The sequence below is a fragment of the Capricornis sumatraensis genome, chromosome 4, assembly GCF_032405125.1.
Source record: "Capricornis sumatraensis isolate serow.1 chromosome 4, serow.2, whole genome shotgun sequence".
NCBI lineage: Eukaryota > Metazoa > Chordata > Mammalia > Artiodactyla > Bovidae > Capricornis > Capricornis sumatraensis.
This window is the reverse complement of record NC_091072.1, coordinates 64,186,428-64,206,185: the sequence shown is the minus strand read 5'-3', so window position 1 is coordinate 64,206,185 and position 19,758 is coordinate 64,186,428. Positions and strand designations below refer to the sequence as shown.

The 19,758-nt window shown below is 37.5% G+C and overlaps 1 protein-coding gene across 16 annotated transcripts in view; it reads left to right on the top strand.

Annotated features, from left to right (window-relative positions):
• Window positions 1–13,278, top strand: part of ATP2B1 (ATPase plasma membrane Ca2+ transporting 1) — a 72,896-nt gene extending 59,618 nt beyond the window's left edge. For 11 of the 16 annotated variants that reach the window (XM_068970018.1, XM_068970012.1, XM_068970019.1 and 8 more), the window contains 2 exons: window positions 1,372–1,554; window positions 10,081–13,278. In XM_068970018.1, the coding sequence (XP_068826119.1) occupies window positions 1,372–1,554; window positions 10,081–10,392 (495 nt within the window). In that variant the 3' untranslated portion in view covers window positions 10,393–13,278. Of the gene's footprint in view, window positions 1–1,371; window positions 1,555–1,941; window positions 2,096–10,080 lie in introns of all 16 variants that reach the window. The other 5 variants (XM_068970020.1, XM_068970017.1, XM_068970011.1 and 2 more) reach the window with 3 other exon arrangements.
• Window positions 13,279–19,758: the final 6,480 nt, after the last annotated feature.

The window sequence follows — 19,758 nt, the reverse complement described above, 5'->3', positions numbered from 1 at the left end:
TTAACAGTGTACATATAAAATACACTGCCTCAAAAATGAGATGTCCTTCATCTTCACTATGGGTAGCTGACTTGCAGATGTATGTCACTGTTTCTTCAGAGATAAGTGATAACAGTGTGTATGTTCATTTTAAGTCTATTACCATGACTAGAAAACTGATAGAGAATCTACTAACATTTTCATAAATTCAAGTTAGCACATGTTACAGTGTGTAATTGATGTGAACTAATTTATGGTTATTTTGCAAGTCAGACTAAACATTCAGAATGTGCTTAACCTTAACTCAATCTTTATGTGCTTTTTATCTTTTTCTTTTGCTTCTAGGCTCTGAGCTTTCTCTTCTTACTCATTGTAAAGACCTTTTCTAACAGAGATCTTCTTTTAAGTAGGATCTGTACTAGGTCCACATTTTTCTTTTAACTGTTCTAATTACTTTATAATGTTCCCTCACAGGCAAAGCCAACCCCCCCAATCTCTCCCCTCACCTGGCTATTTTCAAGAAGAGGAAATTCAATATCGTGTACATGCCTAATAGGCATTAGCAACTGTCTTTGGTTGACATTGTCCATTGATTTTTAGGTGCCATGGTAGAAAGCACTGATTTGTTAAGTCAGGAAACCTAGGGTCTTAGTCCCTCCATGAACAAGTCACTTTCTGTGTCTCTGAACCTGTTTCGTCTCTAAAATGAGGTGGTTGAACTAGAAGTTCTCGGAGCAGTTCTGATACTCACTGCATGCCTGTTTCTCCTAACTTCCTTAAGAAATGGCTGTTAACACTTACAAGTTAATGCATATTGGTATTGTTCTCTCTTTTATGTCTTCTGGGGCATTTGTTCCTGTTTGGTATCATTCTCAATCAGTGTTAATCCAATTTTAAATAGTTTTACTTTATGAAAATAAATACATTGAATAAAATCTATTTTCAGTGCAGCCTCGAAGGTTTTCTGAACTTTAGTGTGTTTTTTCCTCATTGAATTCTTAAAGCGCTAATGAAATGTAAACTTCTTTTGCATCCTATAAGATCGATTTTCATTTTATTTGAAATAAATATGAGTTTAAGTATATATATATATATCAAAGCATGGTTGAATGATTCATGGTCTCGAATGTCTTAAATAAAATTTGCAAATGTAATCAGATTATTTTCATTCAGGGAAACTTTTTGCCCTTCAAACTTAAATCTTTTGTGTAGCTAACAGAAGAATTTTTTGTTCTGAGAACGAAGGCCTATGATGGACAAGGTTTCATTGCTTCATTGGTAAAGATAGTTGGCTCTTGAGTGCAGCTTTTCATTCCTTTTCTGTATTGAAGTTGATCAGTTTCATTGTATCTTGATATGGTTTGTCTCTAAGTTCTCTCCCCTGTGTTGTAGCTTATTTCAACAATTCCAACTAGCCGTTTAAAATTCCTCAAAGAAGCTGGTCATGGCACACAAAAGGAGGAAATACCCGAGGAGGAGTTAGCGGAGGATGTGGAAGAGATTGATCACGCTGAGCGGGAGTTGCGGCGTGGCCAGATCTTGTGGTTTAGAGGTCTGAACAGAATCCAGACGCAGGTATGGGCCTGGTGGAGAGGTAGGAGAGACGATGGGAGCGGGAGCCAGGGGCCTCTGGAGCTGGGGAGGAGGTTTGAATGTGCTCCTTCGCTTCCTTTCTAGCCTCCCCAACCCACAGAACTTACTCTTTGAAAAATAGTACTGGTGCCTGGAATGAGTGCAAGTTTTAACTGACCACGAAAGAATGTGTCCGTATGCCCCTGAGCTCCTTTTCTCCTAGCTTTTTTTCCACCCCCTTCATCTCCAAATGCTCCTCTTGCCTATTTATCTGCTCTGTAAAAAGTGCCTTTTTCTTTACTTTTTATATGTTGATAGATGGAATGGTCCTTTCTCTTGTTCTCTCTCTCTCTTGCTGAGCAAGCTGTCACAATCTCTGATTCCTTGCAGATGGATGTAGTGAATGCTTTCCAGAGTGGAAGTTCCATTCAGGGGGCACTAAGGCGGCAACCCTCCATCGCCAGCCAGCATCATGATGTAACAAATATTTCTACCCCTACACATGTAGTGTTTTCCTCTTCTACTGCTTCTACTACTGTGGGGTGTGAGTGTGTGTTCCTAAGTGCATGAAATTAACATTTCCTACTTCACACACCTAACGTTTCTCATTTTCTCCTTAATGTTTAAATTCATTGTTCAGGCTTTTCATAAAGCTTTCTTTTCGTAAAGTGGATTGAGACCTCAAAGTGTTGTCGTTGTTGTCGTTTTATTTCTTAGAGGGCTAGATAACAGGTGGAACAATTGAAACCAAAGATCAGACATGAAATCTTTGTCTCTACGCTAACTCTGATAGTTAATATGGGGAATAAAACTGTAGCTTAGAATTTGTGAAACTACTATAAATTTTTGAGTATATGCCTTTAAACATATTCCATTCTGCATGATTCCCAAAAGCATGTGATTTGAAACTGATCTAACAGAACCAAGAAATTGTGTTTTTAAAGCTGAAAATGAACTTAGTGCCTTGACTTGTATCTTGATCAGTTTAGAAAGTAAGTTGGTACCCTGAAGAAATGTTCTGAGCATATAACCAGGTATTTGCCGCCTTAGACTTCCCTGGTGGCTCAGACAGTAAAGCGTCTGCCTCCAATGCAGGAGACCCGGATTTGATCCCTGGGTCGGGAAGATCCTCTGGAGAAGGAAATGGCAACCCACTCCAGTACTCTTGCCTGGAAAATCCCGTAGACAGAGGAGCGTGGTAGGCTACAATCCATGGGGTCGCAAGGAGTCGGACATGACTGAGTGATTTCACTTCACTCACTTGCCTCCTTAGCCTGGACTTTGTGTGCTTGCTGTGAATTTTGTATTTATCTTGTTTTGTTTTGAGGTGGAAACCCTATAGAAGCTTCTAAGTTCTTTGGTATTTATGTGAGGTTTTTTTTTAATTTATACAATCAATTTAAAATTGCTTCCTAGATAAGATATTCTATTGAGTTTTCCAAAGAAGTAGGGAAAATGCATGAAGATTTTTTTTTATTCAATTTTTTTTTTTTAAAGTTTACTCAGCTTTCCCACTGCTGCCTACCTCCCACCTCTTACAGCAACCATTTGCTTTTTTAATATCTGTGAGCTTGGTTTGGGGGGGGCGGTTTATATGTCACATATACATGCAAGAGAAATCATATGGTATGTGTCTTTCTCTGTCTGTTTTATTTCATTAAGGATAATAATACTCTCAGGGTTCACCTGTGTTTTTGTAAATGTCCAGAATTCCTTCTTTTTTATGGTTAAATACTGTTCATGTGTGTGTCCACCATACTTTGTTTATCCACTCATTCATCAGTGAATGCTTAACCTTGTTTCCATTTCATCCTAATAGATGTGAAGTAATACGTCGTTGTGATTTTGACTTGCATTTCTGTGATTAGCAATATTGAGCATCTTTTCATGTACCACTTGGCCATTTGTATATATTTTCTGGGAAAATGGCTGTTCAGATCTTTTGACCATATTTTACTTGGACTATTTGGGGGTTTTGTTATTGATTTGTATAGATTTGTAAATATATATATTTTTTTTTTGAATATTTACCCCATATTATATACATAGATTTGCAAATTTTTTCTCACATTTTATGAGAACAAAATATTGCCTTTTCATTTTGGTCATGGTTTTCATGATATGTAGAAACTTTTCAGTTTGATGTAATCCCACTTGTTTATTTTTCCTTTTATGCTTTTGGTGTCAGATTCAAAAAATCGTCATCAAAACCTATGTCAAGCTTAGCATCTGTGTTTTTTCTAGGAGCTTTATGGTATCATATCTCATGTTAAAGTCGTTATAATTCTGAGTTCATTTTTGTGTGTGATGTAAGATAGTGGTCCAGTTTCATTCTTTTGCATGTGGTTGTCCCACTTTCCTAACACCATCTATTGAAGTGATTGACTTTCCCCATTGTATATTCTTGATTCCTTTGTTGTGAATTAATTGATCGCCTGTGCATAGGTTTATTTCTGGGGTCTCTGTTCTTGTCCATTGATCTGTATGTCCATTTTTATACAAACTCATGCCAATATCATACTGTTTTAATTACTACATCTTTGTAATGCAGTTGAAATCAGGGAGTGTGATGCCTCTGGCTTTGTTTTTATTTCTCAAGATTGCTTGGCTATTCAGGGTCTTTTGTGATTCCATACAAATTTTAGGCTTGTTTGTTCTATTTCTGTGAAAAATGCCATTGGAATTTTGCTAGGGATTACATTGAATCTGTATTGCTTTGGGTAGCATGCACATTTTAACACTATTAATCCTTCCAGCCTATGAATATGGAATATCTTTGCATTTATTTGTGTCATCTTCAGTTTCTTTTATTACTGTCTTGTAGTTTTCAGTATACAGGTCTTTCACTTCCTTGGTTAAATTTATTCCTAGATACTTTATTATTTTTAATGCAATTGTAAATGAGATTTGTTTTCTTAATTTCCCTTTCACGTAGTTATTAGTATAAAGAAATATAACAGATTGTTGCATTTTAGTAAACTCTCCAGAAGTCTTACAACCTTTATCATCCTTACTCTGAATTAGCTTATTGATTCCATGGTGGATTCTCAGTATATTGGAAGCATTAAAGATATAAACGCACCCACCCCTCATCCGTACCCTCCAACTCAGTTGTGATACCTGATTTGGGCAGTGACTTATCTTTTCCATTTGATCTTTAGCCAGTGAGAGACTAAAGAGAAATCTTGGGAAACATTGTTGTTCAGTCGCTCACTTGTGTCCAACTCTTTGCAACCCTACAGACTGCAGCACACCAGGCTTCCTTGTCCTTCACCATCTTCCAGAGTTGGCTCAAGCTCACATCCATTGGGAAACTGGGGAGAGGATAAATTCAAGGAGAAAACAATGCTGTTTAAAGAAAAAGAAAGACTGTTCACTTAAGAGTCTACCTGTTCACTGTTTGTTTAAGTAATTTTCATTTGCTATTTTTGACAGTGTTGCACAGCAGGCAGAATAGGAACTATCCCCATTTTACAGGTCTGAGTGCTGACTTAGAGTTTAAATGACGTGTCCATAGCTAATAAGCAGAGGCAGCATGAACAAAGAGCACCCAGGTGCTGAAAAGACAAACTGACCCTGTAACTTTAGATATGTTATATCTTTAGGATGTTCCATTTGTATCCATGGACAGATAGCAATCTTCCTCGTACAAGTTACCGTGGTGCCACCTGCCTGTATGACATGGAATGGGCAGCCTTATGCCCGGCCTTGGGCCTGGGATGGCTGACGTCACTTGCATCCCTCCCTCATCTGGAGTCCACGTGATTCCTGGCTTTCGAGGGCATGTCACCACTCCTGCCTTCACCTCCTGCCCTTAGTGTTCACTCTGTTGTATTTCATAAACACTGCAAGGCCTGCCACATGCCCTGGAACCTCCCGACTTTGTCGTCTAGGGACAGAAGCAGATGAGAAGATAGGAATTTCGACATGGTGATGAAACAGTGTTATAACAGAGTCTTCACCCCTCCCTGAGAAGTCAGGGAAAATTACCTAAGGAAATTACTCTCAAGCTGACCCCTTGATAAAATTTGTTGGTTGAGGAAAGCAGATCCCAGCTGATGTAGTTTAAAACTAAAAGAGTAATGAAATGAAGGAGTTGATGAGGCTGGAATGGAAAGTAAGCTTCTATTTATATCCACAGAAGGAGCCAAACTGAGACTTAATCCTGATATATTCCCTCCCCTCAAAACTGAAAAATTGCAAACTGATAGACAAGTTGAAAGGTTAATCCATATAAAATCCCTTTGCCTGGATTTACCACTTATTAATGTTTTATGATATCTTCCCTGGTGGCTCAGAGGTTAAAGCGTCTGCCTCCAATGCGGGAGACCCGGGTTTGATCCCTGGGTTGGGAAGATCCCCTGGAGAAGGAAATGGTAACCCACTCCAGTATTTTTAGAAGCCTGGTAGGCTACAGTCCATGCAAAGAGTCGGACACGACTGAGCGGCTTCACTTACTTACTTAATGTTTTATGATGTCTGCTTTATCTTTATAGTATTAATATAAACCATTTTATCTAATACACAGTCCATATTTAGATTTCTTCAGTTGCCCCCAGAATGTCATATGTTACAGCTTTTTTGATCCTGGGTCCAAGAAAGGACATTCAGTAGTGTATGTTATGACTCTTCTCTCCTTTAACCTGGATCCATTTTCTCTACCTTTATTTTTCATAACATTGATTTTCTTTTTTAAAAATCCAGGCAGATTGTTTCATAAAGTGTCCTACATTCTGAATTTGACTGTTTCCTCTTGATTAGCTTTAAGTTAAACTTCTTTTGACAAGTTTTATCTACTAGGTGGTATAAATTCTGTTGATTTTTATTTTCAGCAAAATTTTTAACAGTTGACTTTTTTCACTAGGTGTGGTATCATATTAACTGTATTTCTCTGTATAATTGTGTCCCAGGCTTTATATTAAATATCAAATCAATCACAAGCTCTGTTTTAAGTCTTACACACCCACACCTGCTGCAGACTTCTTTTCTGATGCACAACTCTGTATGAAACCTCTGAGTTGCTGGGCACAGGTAGCCAGGGTAATGGTGTTAATTCATTTAATGGAAGGTTTAATTTTATCACTGGGTTCCTGCCCTAGTAGAGAATAATCTTAGGAATATCTATGTCAAACTTCTTTGACTCTTTTTTTAATCCTCTTTTTTAAGTTGGAGCATAGTTAATTTACAATGTTGTATTAGTTTCAAGGGTACAGCAGAGTGATTGTTATACATATATATCCACTCTTTTTCAAATTCTTTTCCATTATAGATTATTACGAGATACTGAATATAGTCCTCTGTGCTATGCAGTAGGTACTATCTGGCACTTGACAGAAAATATTTCCCAATCCCTATTCCAGATAATTAAGACATTAGGTATTACACAGGTCTCACTTTGAGAAAATTTGATGTACAAAGACACAACTTGGAAAAGCAACCTAGAATTTTCTTTCCTGTTGCAAAGTATCTTTTACTTTACCATTGAAATTCTTTAATTTATAGTGCACGTAGTAAAAGTATGATGACAAAGTTTGGGAAAAGTCTGTTGTAGAAGGTAAAATAGAACTGTCTCCTGTGTACCATGTTTTGGGCAGTGATATTCTTTTCTCCTATCGAAAGTTAGGATTATATTTAAGAAAATGGATGGTTTAGCATGGTATATGGTCTTACTTTGCTAGATTTAATGTAGTGCTTACCTTAGTCATCACTTCCAGTTTCCTAAAATTACTTTATTATTATAATAATCATTTCAATGTATTGTTTGCCATATGTGCCTCATGCCTTGGATTTTTTCCTCTCAATAATTTATTCTTAAAAATTTTTTCTTGACATAGGAATTGTTGAATTTTCCTTAAATAGTGTTGTACATAGTAGGTCTTAATTGCTATTAAAAGAATAGCATTTAAAGACTGGATTATATAAACAGTAGGGGTTGAATTGTCAAAAATAGGTAATCAGTTTCTGCTTAAACTGATTTCTTGGTGGTATTAAAATAATTTTGTATCTACCTACAGTATAATGCATGCAATTGTGCTTTTTCATTACTCAGAATTACTATTGTACTGTGAAAATTTTACCTATAAAAGTTACAGAGATGAGAGCAAATATAACTAGCTCAGTGGCATGCCTTAGATCCGGTGCTTTCTTATTTAATGAGTAGGAAGTAAAACAAATTTGTTTCAGGGACCCCCAGTTAATCTAGATGTTATTTTGTGTGCCTAATATGAGAACTGTTTTTTTGAAAAGTATATTGCTTTGGAGCATTTCTAAGCTTCCCTTGTACTGTGCTGACCTTAATCCTAGGAAGTACCTTATTCTAGTAAAGTTAGTTATAAAGTTAATGTCCATATATTCTCTTCTCTTATTGACTTGAAAGAACCTGGAGTTGGGAGTCCAGAAACCTTAGCTCTTAAAACTTTCTGGTGCTAATTTGGAGTGACCTGGCAAGGCAGCCACCTGTCTTCAGTTGCTCAGTTGTATTATTTGTAAAGTGGTTGAAAAACTATCTCAAATATCCTTTCAAGCTTCGATGTTCTAGGATAACATAATAAATTTTGTCAGATGGGGGGAAAAATTGAAAAACTTCAGTGGAAAGGAATCCGATTTCAGCTGTCACAGGTGTGTGTAATTGTATGTATAAATACACTTGCTGCCCTCACCTGCTTATTACTTTTTACGCTCTACCCGTCCTGCAGCTTTGCTAAACTCCCAGATCTCTAACTTACACCCATAACTTTCTTCTGAACTCTGAATATTTTCACTTTGGTTGTTTAACAAATTTAACATGTTTCAAAAATTGATTCATTTTCCCCGTGATTCTTCACTGCTCTCCTCCACCCAGACTGGTCAGAACAAAAGAAAGACCTCGACTGCTTCTCTAGCTCCATTAGCAATACCAGAAACAAGTCCAATAAGCAGCAACTTTAGAGTCACGTTAAGCAGCTCATCACCCGCCAGATAGGCTGGCTGGTCCTCCAGTTCAGATTCTCTGTGCATACTGGCCACTGGCAGCGGCGAACACGGGGGTGCAGGAATCACTCCAAAATCTTGATTTCAGTTCCTTTGGTTAAAGTCTCAGAAGTGGGGATCTGGAAGAGTCAAATGCATATGAGTAGAGTAGAATGGGGATTACCAGGGGGAGGGGCAATTGCAAGATGCTGTTCAAGGGGTACAGTGTTTCAGTTATGCAAGATGAATGAGTTCCGGAAGTCTGATGTATAGCATGGTGACTGTAGGTAACAATACTACCGTCTACTTGAAATTTGCTAGCAGAGTCCAACCTCAGGTGTTCTCAACACACACAGACAATAACTATGTGGGGTAGTGAATATGTTCATTAACTGGATTGTAGTGACTGTTTCATGCTGTAGATGTGTATCAAATAGTCTTGTATGCCTTAAATATATGCAGTAAAAAAGTGGGCATAAATTGTTACATTTTTACAAAATAAATTGAAATATCCCTGTGAAGAAATTTATTTTTTGAATACCGTTGTTTTATGAGGTGATTTTGGTGACTTAGGACTTTAGTCATCTTTTTTCCTGAAATGTCAATGTCAGTTATATCTGGATAACTGACATAATAAATAATAATAATCCAGTTATTTGGGGTTAAGTCTTTATGATACTGGATTAATGAGACCCCTAGTCTGTATGTTTAGTAATATATTTGAGTTGATTACTCATTGACCTCTTTTCTTCCATATAGCAGAATTCTGAGAAGGAAGATGAATTGTTGGTCTGTGTGTTTAAGGGTGAAAATATTTGAACACTTTTTCTTCTCCTTGGGAAATTTTTCACAGAAGAATATCCGAAAGTTTTTTATTTTAAATCTGTTCTTTCCAGTGGAATGTAGTACATAAAGTTATTTAAGTTTTATTATTATAGAGAAAAATACTAACACTTTATAGACAAATGGCATATACTCAAATATTTATAGCTGTTTAATGGCACTTCATAGATATTTATTTGGGTTTTGTCTTTATTTTCATTTTTTTAATTAAGGGTGTAGTGGGGTAGATGTGAGTTCATTGTGGCATTCAGCTTATATTTGCTTGGCTTTTTCATAGTCGGTGACTCCCTAATTCCTAGCATGATGAGTAGTAACCCTCTGTGCTTGACTTCGTTTAACTTACTTGAATTGTTTTTAAAAATTATATTTCTTTTATTTAAAAAATCAGCTAACGCTTGTGTATGGTTAATTTTATGTTTGTTTTCTCTTTGATTTTGTTTTCTTAGGGAAAAATATCCTATAAAATGGCTATTAAATTCTTAGCCAGTGACAATGAGATATTCTTAGTATTACTTTGAATTCTATACCCCTTAATTCTTAGAGTATGTGGTTTCGTTGTTCTGTAGTGTCCTACTAAAATATTCATTTTTTTTACAGTGTATTGCAAGTTCCACTGCATTACATGCAAATATGATTCACTCATCCCTAGCTGTTTGTGGATTCAGACTCATAAATGAACCATTTTTAAATTAAGGTAACAGCGTACTGATATGTCTCTGTGTTTTCTGATATTTGCAGATTCGAGTGGTGAATGCATTTCGTAGTTCTTTATATGAAGGGTTAGAAAAACCGGAATCAAGAAGTTCAATTCACAACTTTATGACACATCCTGAGTTTAGGATAGAAGATTCAGAGCCTCATATTCCCCTTATTGATGACACTGATGCTGAAGATGATGCTCCTACAAAACGTAACTCCAGTCCTCCACCCTCTCCCAACAAAAATAACAATGCTGTTGACAGCGGGATCTACCTTACAATAGAAACGAACAAGTCTGCTACCTCTTCATCCCCAGGAAGCCCACTACATAGCTTGGAGACATCACTCTGATTGTAAGCTGAATGTTAACACACTAGCTGCATTGTAAAGAGACAAATTGAAACGGGGTCTTTTCACATATTGTGACGGACAAGATAGTATTCTTGTCTCTGGACTTCAACAGAAGACATACTTGTACGAATGTAGATTTATTTTTTTAAAAAAAAAAAAGCAAAGCTTTCTGCCAGACTGAGGGTGCTTTTTGGGGGGTGGGAGTAATGAACTGACAGATAAACAGTAATTCAGCCTAAGTCGACCTGTGGATCATCAGTAGAACCTAAGAATGGTCCTGAACAGTATATTAGCAAAGTTTTAGTTGATCTCAATCCTTGATGGGAGAGAGGGAGGAGTAAAGCTGGGCAAGCAAGCAAAGAGCCCTGGATCATTGAATTGATGCTTTAATTTCTGCTGTTGGCTGTTAATAATTTGGATTATTTATGTTTATAAATGATGCAGATCTGTTTACAAGGTTTGTAGATACTTTTTTTGTTCCTGTTCATAGATGGGACGCTTCCTTATAACTGATGCAGAGATAAAATTAGTCCTTCAAATACTGCTGTATTTTCAGGAAAAAAAAAAAAAAGGAGGGGGGTGTTTCTATTGAAACTGTACTAAATTTTTGCCTACAATTTACCTTGTTAAATACTGTAGATAAATTGCTAATACTAATAGCCAAATAGATAACACTAATGCTTTGTTTTAAAAAAAACAACAATGAAAAAAACAAAACAAAAAAAAAAAAACATGAGCAGTGGTGTTCTAATGAAGTTATGGCATCTGTCTTAATTAGTTTCTTAAATACATTTACTACTTAATGGTTTTGAAACAACTGTTTAATTTTTAAAATTTTTGAAAACTTGCTAATAACCTTTGTTCAGAATTTAGTAGATTGTTTAATGCAGGACATCGACGACATAATGAAAGATGCTTGAAATGCTTTTGTTATTTCAGGCAAATCAAATTAAATCAAACTATCAAACGACAAGAGAATTTTAGTCCTTTTTGTTTTTGTCTAAACATGTTAGTTCAGTGATGTCTTGGTGAACTGTGAGTGAACTGTATTGATTTTATTTTTTTCTAATAAATCCTTAGAAACCTTCATACAGCATGAGGGCTGTTGGCATTTTGAAAAAGGTTAATAAGTAGAAGCATACATGTTTTCCTTTTGTTTTTGAAACTTGTTTGTAAACATAAATAAATATGCCCTTTTATTAAATAAATACACAGCAATTTTTTTAAAAAAGAACTTTGAGCTTCTTTACTCAATTCTGCCTATGTGGTACATCGGTCTGTTCTCTTTAACTGCAATTGGAATAAATTTCAAGATGGTAACAGCCCCATGAGGTACCCTCTTTAATTCCTTGGTGGCAGTCTACTAGAACCAGATTAAGAAAATCACTGCAGTTTGACATGTTCTTCATAGAGTTTATTTAGTTTGCTTAAAATAATCTCAGAGTTTAAAAAAATAATAATAACAACCGCATTGTCTCTGATACATTTGTTTTCATTCTTAAGTGGCCAAATAACAAATCAGTTAAAATGAAAATGTGAAAAGATGGGAAAGGCCCTAAAGATATATATTTAGATATCTTACTTAACCATATGCTGGAATGCCTGTCTCTAACCCAGTTGGATTTTTTTTAAGTCATTATTTCTTTTGTCTGCCTTCTCCCCTTTGGCCTCTGTCTTTACCATTTAGGAACTGGCACTGTGTTAGGGCCCAGATTTCACCAGATATACAATCCTCAGGCTGACATAAAGTTTACAAGGACTACTACAACATCTGAAAATGCTGACCCAGCAAAGAGACATTTAGTTGATGGTGCTTGATATTTTTGGTGGGTGGGGGAGAATCTTTTTCTCTCCATCAATCCTTTGCAGTTATCCTCTGCAAGACTTAGAAACACACTGGCTCTGTCAGCATTTGTAATTGTACATTACTCATCAGGTATTTAGAGTGAATCATACTGTAAAAAGAGGTAGCATGATATGCTGGAAAGCATACTAGGCTGGAAATCAAGTCCTGGTTTCTAGTCTGGGTTTTGCTATTAATGTGCTGCATGACCTTGGGAAAATCATCTCCCCTACACGAGGGTGGTGGACTCGACTATCTGGAAGAACCCTTTTTAACTCTAAAAATTTATCCTATCAACTGGAGAGCCTACAAGGCATAGGGAATAGAGAAAAGGGAAGTGTTTTCAGTTTTCTTTTTTCTTTTGATTATGCTTAAATATGAATGTAATTACCAAAAGATATAGAAGTGCATGTGCTTTGGAGGGTTTGTACTGAGCTTTTACAGTATTCGTTTTTCAACTCAAGGCAATGGCTTTTTACACCAACTCTAATCCATAAACGGGTCTTATGACATCCATGAAGTATAGCAAGACATGCTTAGTGTGTATTTCTCTCTTTGAGACACTGTAATTTCTACCAGAAATTTCCAGAGCATTATGTAAGTAGGAAAAAAATGCAAGCAAGCTGTTAAAGATCTTGGATCCCATTATATAGTATGTATTGCCGAAATCAGCATCTGTAATTCAATCACTTTTTCTCTTTTATCCTCTAACCAAAAAATTGTTTAATTTTGCATCCCAAATGTTTTTAATCTTTGTATATTTTTTAAAAATCTTTTTCTCCTCATCATTGCCTTTTTTGTGGTTGTAAATAGACTTACTTGCACTTTGAAGATGAGTTACTCCTTGTCATCTTATAAATATGTGATATGGTAATTTTCATAACAGATGTCAGTTTTGAACCAAGAAATGGCAATTTGTTTATAAGAAAAAAAAAACTGGCTTCATTTCTGTGAAACTGCTCTTTGAAAATTTCTTTTTACACGTGTAAGCCAACTGAGATACCGTGATGGTGTTGATTTCTTTCAATGATGCTTACCATCTATTTTAGCCACTGAGCCTTTTATTATTTGTCTATTTGTAAAGTTTATTTGTCTTAACTCATTTAATAAATATACTGTTTATCTGTTTCTGAATGGGGACTGACTGAACTTTTTGAATATTTAAGTTAATCTGAACATCATATTTTAAAATTACTTTTTTCTACTTGAAATTTTAAAAATCTAATTAATGAGAATTCTGTAATGTACTTGAAATGTTATGGTTCTGTTACAGTGAATCACTGTCCTAATATGCATGATCTTGCCCCTAGAATGAATGTGGGTATGTTGTCCATTCTCTCATGCCCACCATCTTCAATCTTTGTAGCTCAAGAGTTAATTTCTGCAGTCCAGGGGAAAGTAAAGTTTTGGTTTTAGAAAAGATTATATTTTCACATTAACTGTAAGACCTGATTTTTTCATTAACTAATCCAAACTTGTCAATAGCAATTATCTAAAGTTTATGGTAACAAAATTAATCAATTTGCCCTCTGCTGGTATTTTTATAACAAATTTTTAACATAAATTAGCAACTTTGAACTACTGAGAAAACTGAATTTTTTTGGTTACGAATACTATTCTTTTCCATTAGTAAATATTATTCAATTGATGAGTATGAGTACCATATTTATGAGGAGAGATTTCTTCCACTTTATCAAGTTCAATTCTGTAAGTGTACTAAATATTAGGATTGAATTTTGAATGAAATCCCTTTGTAAAATTCACGGAATAAGGAAAGTTTCTATAAGTTTTTGTGTATTGACATTTTTTTTCTTGCCTGTGTCTTTAGAGAGCTCCTGTTACACTACAGCTGCTTTCTTTCCTTTAACCTCTGCCACTCTAGGACCCTAATGTCCAGATCCCACATTGCCTTTTACCTTTTCCAGTTGGTGTTACATTCACTTGTAGACCAAAAAATTTTATTAGTGTAGTGATACTACCTACCTAAAAGCAATCTTAGAAAGATCCTCGAAATTTTTTTTTCTGTTCAGTTCACTCGCTCAGTCGTGTCCGACTCTTTGCGACCCCATGAATCACATCACGCCAGGCCTCCCTGTCCATCACCAACTCCCGGAGTTCACTCAGACTCACGTCCATCAAGTCAGTGATGCCATCCAGCCATCTCATCCTCTGTCATCCCTTCTCCTCCTGCCCCCAATTTTTTCTGTTAGAGTAGGCATTATAAAAATACCATAAAGAATGTTCCATGCTGGAAGAGGAGTCTTGGTTCTGTTCCTGTACTTCTCAGCAGTACCTCAGTGCAAAAGGAAATATCCTTCTGTAATTTGTAAGGGTGGTTTTGTCTCAGATTCTCGAGAATTTACTTCTCCACTTTTTGTCTTAAGAATGACTTCTTTAACATTGTCCCTATTCTGCTTATAGATGATAATACTAAACATATTATAATACTAAACATATTATAGCATGTTTAAGCTATATTCTCTGAATTCAGTGTCATTATTAAACTGGTTAACATTAATGGTTCCAAAGTAGAAAATTAAAGGAAGAAGTAGGCCTATGTGCTTATATATTATCAGTCTTTGGCCCAACTTTCTTAACCCACACTGTATCCTAGGAAAACAAGTTTCCAAGTCAGTATTATGTGAATCTGGGTGTGGGGGTTCAATGTGGTAAGTTTCTAAGATTGTCTTAAATGAAAGTGAAGTCGCTCAGTCGCTCTTTGCAACCCCAAGGACTATAGCCTACCAGGCTCCTCTGTCCATGGGATTTTCCAGGCAATAGTACTGGAGTGGATTGCCATTTCCTTTTCCAGGGGATCTTCCCAACCCAGGGATCGAACCCGGCTCTCCTGCATTGTAGACAGATGCTTTACTGTCTGAGCCACCAGGGAAGTCCTAATTAAATCCAAATTACAAGGGCCACATAGCTTCCTAATTACTTTTTAGGTAATTAAATATAGACACTGATACTTTCCTTACTATTCAAAGGAATCTTGTCACATCACCGGTGAATATGTATAGAGTACCTGATCTGTCAATATGCTAAGCTGTTTATGTGGACTACGTAAGTAATAACCCTGTGTTACTTCTGCCATTTTACATAAGGAGAGACTGAGGCTTAGCAAGTTTAAGTAACTTGTTCTGGGTCACATGATGAGCTGGAATTGACACTAAACAGATCTTTGCAAGAGCCCAGGCTGGTAGCTATTGGCTTTACTGCAGTGCTAACATCTTGTTATCTGGAATCCAGGCCCAGTGCCTAAAAACCTTAACTTTTAAATGTTTCTTTGTTGTTGTTCTTTTCTGACATCAAATGCATCAGAGTTGGTCTTGAAGATTCTTCACAACCTTGCTAGGTTATGAAGAGACAGGGAAAGAATCACTGATTAAGATGTATAACCCAAGCTTTCCTTATAATCAGACCTCGTGTAAGGTAAACTCAGTAGCAATTGCTTCTTTTCCTAAGTGATGTATAATGAAAATTGATCACTCTGATGAGATAATAGCATTTGTCTTGAAATTTATGAAACCAAAACGATAGGGTATATTTCTTGAAGAATTATTCTGTCTTCCAGTTGTATTTTCCTTGGTGAAAATTTTTAATGTTTTAGTGTTTAGCCTAAGGGAGTAACCCTATTGCACATTAGACTTCAATAATTTTTAAAATAAGCAGATTGCACCCATTATTTCACAGCTGTTTAATACCATTTTATGTTAACATTGTTTATAGTTTGTGAATAGCCATCCTCCCAGTCTGTCAAAATGAGATACTTGCTGATTTTTATAATCTTTAAGGTAACATTACCTTACTGATGATAAACTATTTTAAGATTCTTTCTTTTTTTTCCTGTAAGGCTGTTCTTGGAATCATAAAAATTTAGCGTAAGGCATACCTTAATGAGTAGTTTGAGACGAATGCAAAATTTTTTTAATGTGAACTCAGGGAGAGTTGTGTTATCTGAGGTTAGAATTTCAAATGTAGAATGTTTCTGATGGATCTAGGATTCTGTTCTTTCAACCATAAGCCTACTCTCAGTTGGCTTCAAATCCTCCAAGAAGGGTAGTCTGTAAGTATCTAAAATATTTCACTGTCTCACTTACAGACTTAGAATGGCACTTAGGTCTTAATCTGAAGTGTGGAGGAGAGTATGACAGTGAAACCACGCCGTGTTTCCCGAGTCTGGGATTTAACTTCTTAAGAACATTACTCTAGTGTCTGTCTCCTGGTTCCTCCCTCCCAGCAACTACTTTCCTGCTCTTTGTCTGCGTCTCCTCTCCAGTCATTTGGTCAAGGGGAAATTCATACCATGCTAGACAGGAGAACAAATCAAGGTCCTTCCTCTTGGAGACTGTATTGTAATGGGTGGGAGACCTATGTCAGGTGATAGGAGACGGTGCTATGTTACATAGTGTGGTCAAGGAAGCCTCTCGAACGAGGTGACATTTGAGCAGAGACATGAAGGAAGTGAAGGAGCCAACTTCGTGGTTGCCTGGAAGACCCTTCCAAAGAAAGGTTCCAGTAGATGGTGCTTGGTAGCTGGGGAAAAACAAGTGTGGCTGGAGTGGAGTGAACCAGTGTGACTGTGGTAGAATATAGCCTGAGAGGTGTAATGCGAGGACTTGCATGACCTTATAAGCCTTGGCAAGAGTGTTGGCTCTTAGGCTGAGTGAGATGGGAAGCCAGTGGAGGTTTCTGAGCCGGGCAGCAGCAGGTCCAACCTTTGAGAGGCTCATTGGCTGTTCAACAGAGCGAGAGGTTGGAAGTTAGAAAACCAGTTAGGAAGCCGTTGCCTTTTTTGGATGCTTTCCATGCCAGCTTAGCTTATTCTGTTTTTGTAGCCCCAAAGCTGTATTGTAGAAGCTTCAGGCTACTAAAAAAGTCTTGTGGACCCCTTATTTTGTTATATGTTTTACCTTTATGCTTGATACAGATGACATAAGGCTGGCATTTTTCGTCAACTCACAGAACCTAGGTATTTTCCTCATTTGCTTCAGTGTCTATGCATTTTCCCACATGAATTATAGTACTACGTTTTTACTGTGTTATTCAGAAACATGGTCACAAGTAGAATATAGTCATTTTTCAGCTGTTCAGTCTCTAAGACTATAATTGCACCTCCTCCAAACTAGCCTTTTTTTCTTTCTTTTTTTTTTTTCTTTGTGAAAGCTCTTTACACCTGCTAACTTTATTTTTTATACCAAGCGTGACTGCTAGTCTTGATTCCTTCATCTCCTAGTCTTTTTTAGCTAGTTTCCTGGCCCCATCCTATTGAAGGCACTCCAGTAGGCTGCCTCATACCTGCTCTGTCATCGACCAAGATGGCTTTGCTCCCTTGACATTTCACACCTTGGTGCGCAATCCTGAACCACCCCTAGCTTCATATCTGTGCTCAGCTTCAGAGTATGCTCACAGTCTTGCTGGTGAACACAGTTCACATCCATTTCCTGGTTTTTCTCACTGATGCTCAAACCAGACTTTAATCCCTTATTCTCTTAAGGGTCATTCTTCTTTGTATATATTCCAAACCTTTTACGTTTTTCTCAGGGCAAGGATTCAAGATGTGTTTTGTCTCAGTTTAGAACATACCTTTCCGCTTTACTGCTCACTGTCAACCAATCCTGTATTTATTCACACGTTTTTAGCAGACATCTGCCTCACCTTGGACTTCTACTACTGGTTTGGGGTCCCAAAGAACAAGATTTTACATCTATTGATAGTAAACTGTTGTGTTAGTCCTTTCATATCACTGTGACTCCTATTTTGATCATCTAGTTTCATCCCTGACCCTTCTCAATTTAATGCTGCCCAAGACAGTGATTAGCTTTCTTTCTACTCCTTTACGGAAACCAGTTTCTCACCAAAATGGAAAGACGTAAGACAGATCTGCCAACAACCTTTCACCTTACTTTTCAAAACCACTACCAGGTTGGTATTCAGTTCAGTTCAGTCGCTCAGTCGTGTCCGACTCTGCGACCCCATGAATTGCAGCACACCAGGCCTCCCTGTCCATCACCAACTCCCAGAGTTCACTCAGACTCACGTCCATCGAGTCAGTGATGCCATCCAGCTATCTCATCCTCTGTCGTCCCCTTCTCCTCCTGCCCCCAGTCCCTCCCAGCATCAGAGTCTATTAATGCCCTTTTAATCCAGTCATTCAACCAATTAGGGGTCACCTCATTAAGTATTCTGTCATCCTACACACAGCCATCAGATCCGAAAGTAAATATCTTACTGAAATCGTCAGCTGCATTTCCTGTTTTGCTACAGATACTTCATCCTTGCTTTCCAGCATTTTGTCAGTTTCTTGATTTTCACTCTTACTGCCCTAATCTATTCCCTCTTTACCTCAAACCCATATACTTAGGTTTCTTAACCATATGATCCACATCCCTGTCCCCTCCTCTCCCATCATCAGTCCATTATAACACGTAACCCCTGCTGCTGCTGCTAAGTCGCTTCAGTCGTGTCCGACTCTCTGCGGCCCCGTAGACGGCAGCCCACCAGGCTCCCCCGTCCCTGGGATTCTCCAGGCAAGAACACTGGAGTGGGTTGCCATTTTCTTCTCTAATGCATGAAAGTGAAAAGTGAAAGTGAAGTCGCTCAGTCGAGTCCAACTCTTCGCGACCCCATGGACTGTAGCCTACCAGGCTCCTCCATGCATGGGATTTTCCAGGCGAGAGTGATGGAGTGGGGTGCCATTGCCTTCTCCAAACACTTTAAATGCCCCTTAATTGCTCCTTGATAATTCTGGCCTTACATGGTTGTCGCGTGCCCGCTCTCCATCCCCTGAGCACGTTCTCTGTCCGTCTTCTCTCCCCTCTCTTATGGATTCCTCCTTGAAGCTCCATGTTCCTGGCCCCTTTTGTACTTCACACCTCTTTGTAGTGCTTGAAGCACCGGACCTCAACGTCTCAGATGTATTAGGGAGAAATAGGGAAGAGTGTTTTCCTAGAGGAAAAATCAGCTCTCCAGGAGAGGACGTTGAGGCTTAAAGATTGCTGAGGTTTAGGTAGAGGTGATGTGTTATCAGAAGAGCATTTCCATGGAAGTCACCCCTGGGGTCTGGTTCCAACTGTGCTTTGTGCCAGCTTATAATACCTTGAGCCCTTATTTTCCTCCACAGAAGTGCAACCATTATGATTCTTCCACAGCTCTGGGTGTTCAGATGGGCTTGGAGTCATGAAAGCACTTTGACAATTATAAAGGGCAATGCAAGATGGTACTGTTGACTCAATAGCGACAGAAACAATCCTGTGAAGAGCTATTCCTGTCTCTCCCAATAAATTTGGTTTAAATAGAAAATTTCAGAGTTGAAAAGTGCCCTTAAATCTCAATTGGTTTATAAACACCCAAGGCTTTGTGAAGAGTACCCTGGAGATTCATCTTGCTAGAAGTAGTAGTGTTTGCTTCCATTTCCTTTTTTCTGTGCTTTTAGTCACTATAAACATTCTACATTTTAAAAAGAAGCAGTTTGCTTGCCTCTTGCACATCTGGAGGTGGAGATCAGATGAGTGTGCTAGAAA